Raw genomic sequence first — 9,734 nt, 5'->3', positions numbered from 1 at the left:
TCTTTTCAATGCCTTTCCTGCCTTTGTGAAGATCTGGCAAAGAACTCAGAATCAAAGTTCTCTGAACTCAGAAAATAGATCACGTCGACATTACTCAGAATAGACTATGAATGAGGAAACTGAACAGCAACTGACTCGCACTGACACTGACCTTATGTGCGTGGGAATATAGAGAAATTTAAAACAAATAAATAAGAACCATTCAATGTGTTAGGAATAAACCATTAAATAAAATAATATGAAATACAGTAGTAATATAATGACATATTATAGTTAGGGAAGGTGAAACAGGAGCATAACTCAGTCAAGCATTTTAGTACTTTATTTTGGAGATATCAGTGCAAATGAACACCAAAAGAAATCAAACATAAAAAATGAAATAATGTTTCAGGTTGTCACACGGGAAAAACGAAACACATCTTTTTGCTACAAATGCATGTTTCAGATGCACGATGCACAATGATGATTGTACTTCATTCATCTGCTAAAACCCTCAGGCGCCGTCCAATCCGAGCTCTGTCGTCAACCAGTAACAGAAAAGAAAATCACAAAAATATTCAATGCACGTTTTATTTTCACACATTTTCTCCACTTGCTCAGCAGTCTGTGGTTATTTCGGGACTGTTCATGTTCTAAATGACCCTCTCTCTGTGATAAAAATACCTATTTTAAGACTTGACATTTTGCCCCATCACCAGTAGGGATACACAGGTAGTTCCCATGCGTCTGCATGCAACAGGCAGCAGTGAGGAGAGTCAGACAGTATTACACAACACGGCGCAAGATAGATTATCATTTACCACATAGACACATGCAAAGAACAAACCAAACAAAAAACGGGCATAGTATCCTCTGCCATTTGTATGTATGTACATTAATAGGCATTGAATTCATATTTACATTTTTCAGGGCATTAAAAACTAGGGTCATATATTTTTCTTCAACAATACAAAATAGTTATCTTTCATAATGAAAGTACTATTTACACAAATATGTTTAACCATTGTGAAAATGTTTTAATAATAGAAGAAACATCTACTTCATATGTACGTCATATGTATATGTATAAAAAAATAGCACATGTAAGACTAAATGCATGACAGCAGTGTGTGAAACTGAAACCAGAAACAGTACAATCAAAATAAGGAGCTAGACATCAGATAAGCCCTCAAAAGACACCAAAAATATCTCAATGATTCTTGGGTGGCAGGTTCACGTCATGTCCTGCTGCTTTCAAATGTACCTGCGGTTTTCTCTTTATTTCCATGCAAATATTTAGACATTTTCATATGAGCCAAGAAACCGCAAAAAAAGTAAATGGTGTCCATAAAGCACGAGAATCAATAAACACAAAATAAGCTTCACAAACTGTCAAATTCTCAACGGATAACAACACTGACAGTTTTTCATTACATGCCATAAACATATTATTTTTAAGGTCACCAAGAGCTAAACTTTGACAGTGCAAACTCAGGGGTACAATATCAAATGAGACTGTATTATTTATTTCATAATATTCATTTATATTTCAAAATCAAGATGAAGTATGTGTGAGAGAGCGGTGTTAATTTAGAATTCATTTGGAATGTAACAGTTATGCAGACACTGCAGTCTTTTAACTGTTGCGCCGAACCTGTATACCCCCCCACAGGTAGGCTCGGCAAGGTTTTAAAACACCCTCTACTACTGCTATTTAGTAATAGCTGTATTACCCATTGTATTACCATCTATTAAGACAATGTTACCTTGCATTTGCACTGTCAAAACGAAGCCCCAACAAGTTCATTCCAGATCAAAGCAAAATGCAATGCGTTGTGACCACATGTGCCCAGTCTATCAGTTGACAGCTGACTCACTGATGATCAAAAAATTAAATCACACTTGAGGAGAAGTTACAGTAGCAACCGATACAGAGCATTCAAACAGAATGGAACTCTTGGTACCTTCAGTGGATTTGATTAACATTGTTCACAAGGTTTTCCTTTAAAAATGTCTCTAATGTGTACATTTTAATGTACTGCTGTGCTTGCCCCGGTATGACTTTATTTAGAGTCTGATCTAAAAGTGATGTTCTCTGTTAATCTAAAAAATAAATAAATATGCAGTGAACTGAGCGCTAACATTTTTGGAGTCATCAATAATAAATGTAGCTGGAAATGTTCTTCATCAATGTTTTACGAGTAGCAACAAAGAGGACACAGAATAGTGATATGTGTGCAATACAGGCACAAATCATTGGAGTAAAATGAATGGTGCCGTCTTTCAATCATTTGAGAATGTGAAATTCATACTGTATGGAAATCACCAGTGGGCAACGTTAAAATTTGACGATTATTTTGGGGCACATAATTTGACATTCTGTTGAAGTAGAGCTATATCGTACCACCCATCCTGTAACCTGAGCCATCTAGAATTATGATACAATAATGAAACGAATGCCTTGAACTCATTTTCTCTGTTCTTCTCTTTCAAAATCCTCACTCCTGCATTACTTGCTGTTACTTCTTCTCATTAAACTACAAATGAATTTGGCAAGTCAGTAAAAAAGGAAGAAAAAGAAGAAACATTGCGATTTTTTCCCCCTTGTGTCTTTTTTCTGTTTTAGTTCATAAAAGTAATTTGTTCATAAAACTACCATTTATCAGATGAGTCACTCAGCCTATAGTTCTTGTGACTGTGCTTGTCGTTGTTGTAGGGAGGGGACAGGGAGGAGTGCTGGGTGGAGGTGGTGGTGGAGCTCAGTCTGTGGTTGTAGGCATCATTGCTGTTAGTACCCGGCTCCTCCTTCACCCTCACCCCCCCTGGCACTGACCCCTGGGTCCCCTCTGCCTGGTCCCTCCCCTCCCTCCTCAGCTGAGCACTGCCTTTCTGCAGCATGTAGTATAGGATGGGGTTGGAGCGGGTCAGCCGGGGGGAGTCTGGGCTCGAATCAGAGCCCTCCTCCTCCCGGTCCCGACCTGCCCACCGCCCTGGACTCTCCGGCTCCCGTTTCACTGGAGTGGGGTCCCGTTTGGGCGAGTCCTGGTGGGGTGGGAGGGCAGTGTGGCGCCCCCAGGGGGAGCGTTGGCTGCTGTCCCCTGTTGGGGGGGTTGTTGGCTGTGGTCTGAGGTGGGTGGGAGGCCCTGAACTGAGGGAGTTATGGGGGTTGGGGTGGTGCCAGGGCAGGGTAGGGAGGTTGAGGAGGTTGTGGTGATTGTAGCCCGGCTGATTGAGGTTAAGGACGCTACCATTGGCTTTACCGTTGGCCTGCAGGACAGAGGGACTGGGTCCCCCCCGGGGATGCTGGGACAGCTCCTTCAGACAGTTGTCAGACAAGAGCAGCTGTTTGAGCACATTGAAGCCCCGGCTCTCCCTAGGGAGGAGAGCTTCACTGCTGGGGCTCCTGGCTGGGGTCTCTTCCACTTTAGGGCCCCTCAGGGCCTTGTGGTAGTCAGGCTCCTCCTGTATCTGCTTATGGACCAGGCTGTGAACCAGGCTGCTGTAGCTGTAGCTGCCTCCACTGTCCACCACTGCCCTCTGAGGGCTGCCATTGTTCAGGCTCTCAGCCAGCTCTGTGCAGAGACGTATCTTTTTAGGGCTGGGCCCCTGGTGGTGGTAGTCTCTCTGCTCCTCCTGTACATGGACAGGGCTGGGCCCCTGGTGGTGGTAGTCTCTCTGCTCCTCCTTTACATGGACAGGGCTGGGCCGGTGATCTGTTTGCAGTTGTGCAGCGCTGGTGTAGTAGGTAGCGCTCTGCTGTTTTAAGAGCTGGCTCAGGAGGCCATATTTAGCAATGACTTCTGTGGGCCGGGGCTCTGTTTTTAGGTCCTGCTGGGGTTCAGAGAATGGGTTATGCCTGTAGTTATTCCCTGCTCCTCCTCCCCGTCTCTTTTGGCTCGTCACATCCTCACACACAGCAGAGGACAACAGGTCCAGGCCCTCCTCCCCCGGTTCAGTTTTGACCTTGACGTCTGCTGCCGTAGGCCCGTTGGAGTTGTCACAGATGACAGAAGTGCCAGGGGGCTTCTCATAGCAGCCCCCTGCCGCGGTCTCCACACTGCCCCTCCCACCAGACCAGTCTCTGTGGGTGGCTGAGGCCACGGAGGAGGTAGAGGAGGAACCTGCACCCAGCAGGAGCTGCAGCACCGTGCGACGCTCTAGAAGATTCTCGATCTGGGACGCTGGGGGCGACACTTCCCCCCAACGGCTGAACGACGGTGTGCCACTGCCTGAGGGCCCGTTTGAGAGGGGGGTACATGTTGTGTTCCTCTGGATAGGGGCGTTGAGCCTCTCCAGCAGGGCCAGAGGCCTGCCACCACCCATCTCCAGATCCTGGCTGGGTACTTTGCTGGGAACCATGGGCGGGGAGGGTGAGGCGGTGCCGCATTGGGCCAGGTTCTGTAACAGTTTGCTGGCGCTGAACGCCGGCTCAGTTGCAGCTTTCTCAACAGGGAAGGGTTTGGACTTACATAGATCCAGAGGGCTAGACTGGACATAGGGAGAGGGGTAGGAGAACGGGGATGGGGTGCTGCTGGGGTCTCGGCTGAGAGAGTACATGGGAAGGGCTGGGCTTGGTCTGTCCAGAGGGCTCTGTATCCTGACTTCCTCCCAGGGGGCCAGTGATTTAAGTGGGACCCGTGACAGACTGGACAGAGTTGCGTCATGCTGCAAATCTGGATTAACCACAATTTTGTTTACCTTGTCGTTATTCCTGCGCTCCAGAAGGAGCTGCATGAGAGTGACCTTGGGCTGGGATTTAAGGTCTGGGCTCATTTCAAGCTCCTTCTTAACCTGGGTGACCTTCGGCCCGGAGGGATCCGGCTTCCACTTGTTTAGAAGGGACTCAGTAAGTTTGTCTAAGGACGAGGACGAGGAGGAACAGAAAGTGGTGGAGGAAGAGGAGTGAACAGTAGAGGAGGAAGAGAAAGCGGTAGTGGAAGAGGAAAAGACAGTGGGGGCCGAGGAGAAAACAGCAGAAGAACAGTTAGAGGAGAAAGCAGTAGAAGAGGAGTAAGAAGCAGACGTGGAGGAGGAGGTGGCTTTAGGCCTGGTCTCTGGAGCTCTGGTGTTAGCCCTGCTCCTCATAGAGAGGTCAATAGGAGAGCAGCTGGAGAAGGAGATCTCTGCATCACTGCAGCTCTCCTCTCTCTTGGCCAGGCTTTTCTCCTGGACAGAGCACTCACTGTCAGAAGTAACTGAGGAGCCGCGGCTGGCAGGCAGGACCCCGCAGTCGTCCTCAAGGTGCCCGTTCTTAGTCAGCTGCTTCTGGTTGTTGTGGTTGTTGAGGAGCAGCAGGAGCAGGCTGCTGCAGGTCTGGGGGGGCCTGGTGGCGCGCGAATCAAATCCCCGTTTCTCCCTAGTGGGGGTTTGGGGTTGGGTCTGGGTGTTGGGGGTGAGGGACAGAGGAGGGGGGTTGGGTGTGGTGAGCTGTGGACTGGCAGCAGAGAGGAGGGGCTCTGCTGGCTGGAGCTGGAGTTTAGTGCCAGTTGGGGGAGTGTTGCTGTCGTTGTCCCGTTTTGGGAGGTTAAGGAGCTTAGCACGTCTAGGGTGGTGGTGGTGGCGCTGGTGGGCGGAGCATCTTCTGTGCTGGGCGGTCTCTTGTCCTGGGTCTGTTGCGTTGCCATGGCGGCCAGCCTCTCGCTGGCCGAGCGTCCAGAGAGCTGGGCCTTGAGGGCCTGCTCCCGGGAATACTGTTGCAGGTGGGCCTCACTGGACAGCAGAAGGGCCAGCTGACTGCAGGCCACACTGGGCTTGGGAGAGGGGGCAGGGCTGGAGCGGATCTTCACCAGGTTGGCCACAGCTTTGAGCCGTTCAGCACAGGACACAGCATCAGTGGCAGCAGCAGCAACAGTGGGGGCGGTGGGAGGCGTGCTGCTCTGCACCGAGCGGGGGGACTCACAGGACCTTTCCTGGCTGAGGCCGCGGCTGTGGCCTCGCCGGCTGTAAGGCGTGCTGCTGTGGTTCTGCAGCTTGGTCTTCCTCATCAGGCCCTTGAGGCGGCTGGAGGCCATTCCGTAGCAGGGGAGCTGCTCCTTGTCTGCAGGAGGAGGGGGATCGGTGGGTGGGGAGTGCTCGCTGGGGGGTTTGGTGGACTGCTGCGACATGGCCACACTCTGCAGTCTGGAGCTGAATGACTGGAGCAGGGAGGCAAGCAGTGTGCTCTCCCCAGCGTGAGGAGAGCCCTCCAGGGCCCCGTTTTGCAGGCCGCCTCCTCCTCCTCCCTGGCCGTTCAACTCCACAGGGGGAGCTTAGCCTCTGGGCCCCAGGCTCGTTCCAGGGCCCTGAGCGGAGCAGCCGGGCCTTCTTCAGGTTCTGGGAGGCCCCATGGTGCAGTGTGGGACTGTTCCCATTGCCAGCCTTCTGAACAGCGGCAATAGCAGGGCTGTGGCTGGGCAGCTGGAAGGGCCGGGCCGCCTTGTTGACCTGTTCCATCTGGTTGCCGTGCCCGTGGGGAGCCTCCGATCTCCGGGTTGCCGTGGCCCCAGGCCCAGCCGCCACGGGATGCATCAGTAAACCTTCCAGATAAGTTAGAACAGCTGAATCCGTGTGTGTCTCAGGGCCAGGCTCCTCCCCATGAGTCATGTTCAATACTAGGATCCCCTCGTATGGTTCAGCACTGCTACTGGGAATAACAAGGTCCACTAGGTCATCAGGTACAGAACTTCCAGATATTGATAAGAGGTGAGGATACACATGGGCAGGTTCTAGAATATTTTACAGGTTCTGGATTCCACTGGCTCAATGTACAGTATTCCCTTCTCCAAAGTGGAAAATGACACTAACACAAAGAAACTGTGGCCATGACCGGAGCCATTTAGGGGCTCTCACCCAGCCATCACTGGCATTCCTGTGTGCCTGTGACACCGGATGCTCCCAGAAAGCCTGGGTCCAAGCTTATGCAGCGAACGGCGAGGAACGAGGAGTCAGCGGGTTTCACCACCACAGTGATTTTGATGCATTCCGTGGTTGCGGATGTTTCGGATGTCTGTCTGTCAGGAAGCCTGGGGGCGGTTCACTCTGTGGTGCCTTTCCACTCACTTGATCTCAGAGGGGGGACCTATGTGAGCAGAGAGAAGAGAGAGAGAGACATAGAGAGAGAGAGAGGGGAAAGAGAAAGAGAGAGAGGAAAGAGAGAGCGAGAAAGAGGGAGAAAGCGAGAGATTGGGAGAGAGAGAGTAACAGCGTGAGAAGCAGGGACTTGCAGCACTACATCACATTCATTTCAACACCTTGTCCACCATGCCTGTTACTTGGCAACATTTCAGTTTGACTGCACATGGTAACCCCTAATCCCTGTGTCTTTTTTTATTTCAACTGAATCGATGACGACAAATGTAGATTAGGGTCAGATTTTATTCACATTTTTAAATTCAAGCCCACTACCCCACTACCACTACCTAAACATTGGTCTTCAAGCTGTAAGGCCCTCGTTGCAATGCGTCTGTGCTTTCTTTCAAAAGTGAAGGGCCTGTGAGAGCTGTGAATCATTTCTTATACAGCTTGTCATTTGAGTGGATTATCCCTCCTCCCTCCCTACTACCACTCCTCCTGCACTTGAGCACCTCACACTACCCTGTCTCTGTTTTCTCACTCTCACTCTCTCTCACACACACACACACACACACACACACACACACACACACACACACACACACACACACACACACACACACACACACACACACACACACACACACACACACACACACACACACACACACACCAGTGCTGCAGAGGGTATAGTGGCTCAGTGCTCTCCCACCTGGGTAAAGTCCAGGCTGCCCTGGTGCCTATGGAGAGCACTGGCCTTATCACCACCTGCCTCAGTTGATCCCTGTCTGGACAAGATATGGACCCGCACTTCAGCTCTCATTGTCAATGACATGAGAGCTGAAGGTATTCCACAAAACCAGAACTGCATTGACTTAACATGAGCCCGGTTATTATGTACAAAGCCAGCACAGGTTTCCTCAGTACTGACACTGGCCTCCACAGAAAAGAGACAGGATATGGCTCGGTCGAGCTGCCAGGTGTGTGTGTTTTTGTGTTTGTTTATTTGTGTGTGTGTGTGTGGATCCGGTGCACCTGTCACACTGTGGCTGTGCCACTGTCAGGAGGGCAAGACACTGACACTCAGGCGACGGACCACTGTTGTCAGTTGACATGGCAATGTCCTAAGAGACCCGCAGTGTGAACCCTGTCAGGCTGGTCTCCTTGGTTACGGGCCACGTCACACAGTCAGGGCCGTGGCCCATCAGGGTTAATTAATACAGAGTTTCTACCGCCACCTCAGCTGCCTTCCTGCCTGACTCCCAACGTCTCTCCCTGACTCCCGACGTCTCTCCCCACCTTCGGTGTGACTCGTCGGATGGACGACATACAGGGTCACAACGTAAGGAGTCAGTATAGTGAACCTCTTGATTACAATGAGGCCCTTAATTTTGATGAAGGTCATAGATGATGCTGTCTAACCTAAATAATATGGGTCACAATGAAAGGACAGATAGGATTTAGCCTTATCCCTTAATTATGGAGGTCAGTGATGATGCAGACTAACCGTGGTACAGGACAGTATAGCCCATCATAATGACTGGAGGTCAGTGATGATGCAATCAGTCTAACCTATATATTAATATGCGTAATGAAGCAGCTAGGATCAACAACAGCACAGTAGGCTGTCTATAATCTGAGTGAAATCCATCTCATGGGATGGCCCAGGTCCACAGGTTGGCACAACTATAAAGTCCACCGAAGTGCAACCTTGAAAATAATTGGGAATTAGTTGTAGGATAACAGTTGATCAGCTAGCCCAACCGACAGCCTGCAATTAAATACTAGGGTGGAACAAGAAAAGCAAAGGAACCCCAGCCTGTAACTCAAGGATTTAAGGAACACGTCTGGGAACACGTCTGGCCAAGGAACACGAATGGCCAAGATCAGAAATGACTTAATTGAGATTGGCCAATCAGCGTCGATTACAGTTCAAGGCCAGCTTTATGCTGTTGACCCAAATCTGACCACAACAAAAGCCAACCTGCTCACCCCCTGGACTGGAGCGACAGACCATCTGACGTCTGCTGTCCTGCTAATCTTAGATGGCAGGATTAGGTCTATTTTCCCGCCATGCTGGCCGACCCGAGGGCTTAACTCAATTAAAAAAGGAACACAATGAATGCTTTTGGTAGGAGCAGTAAACACGTAAATACATGTGTCCTGTCAAGTTAACATAGTCACTTAGTTAGAGACCTGTGTGTATGTGTGTGTATATGTGGCAGTGTTTAACTATACTGGAATAGTAAACAAATAAACATTTGACCAACTGGGGACATTTTAATATTCCCGCAAGGTCAAATGCAATTTGTTGGGGTTTTAGGGTTAAGGTTAGAATTAGCATTAGGGTTAGAATTAGGTTTAGGAGCTAGGGTTAGTTTTAGAGTTAGGATTAGGAGCTAGGGATAGGTTTAGGTTAAGGTTAGGTTTTCCGGTTCAGGTTAGGGTTAGAGTTAGGTTTAGGGGTTAGGGAAAACGGTATTTTGAATGGGACTGAATTGTGTGTCTGCACAAGATTAGTTGTCGAGACAGTGTGTGTGTGTGTGTGTGTGCTTGAGACTCAGACCATGGAAAAAATTCCACAAATGTGAAAGACCCTGAAAATGAACTGGCATTCTGGCCTACATACTTTCAGCATGTTCAAAACCGGATATATTCTCGGCTGGTGGTAAGGTATTTTAGGCTTGACATTGAGCTTGTCTATA

The 9,734-nt window shown here is 49.3% G+C and overlaps 1 protein-coding gene across 1 annotated transcript in view; it reads right to left on the bottom strand.

The window, feature by feature from the left end:
• Positions 1 to 307: 307 nt before the first annotated feature.
• The window catches only part of LOC135548558 (nuclear receptor-interacting protein 1-like), a 62,246-nt gene continuing 52,819 nt past the window's right edge, over positions 308 to 9,734 (bottom strand). The window contains 3 exon segments of the mRNA XM_064978294.1: positions 308 to 5,405; positions 5,408 to 6,228; positions 6,230 to 7,036. Of these exon segments, the coding sequence (XP_064834366.1) occupies positions 2,632 to 5,405; positions 5,408 to 6,228; positions 6,230 to 6,561 (3,927 nt within the window). The 5' untranslated portion in view covers positions 6,562 to 7,036 and the 3' untranslated portion in view covers positions 308 to 2,631.

Source organism: Oncorhynchus masou, chromosome 11 (assembly GCF_036934945.1).
Source record: "Oncorhynchus masou masou isolate Uvic2021 chromosome 11, UVic_Omas_1.1, whole genome shotgun sequence".
Classification (NCBI taxonomy): domain Eukaryota; kingdom Metazoa; phylum Chordata; class Actinopteri; order Salmoniformes; family Salmonidae; genus Oncorhynchus; species Oncorhynchus masou.
The sequence above is the reverse complement of the archived record's forward strand: the minus strand, read 5'-3'. Positions and strand labels throughout refer to the sequence as shown.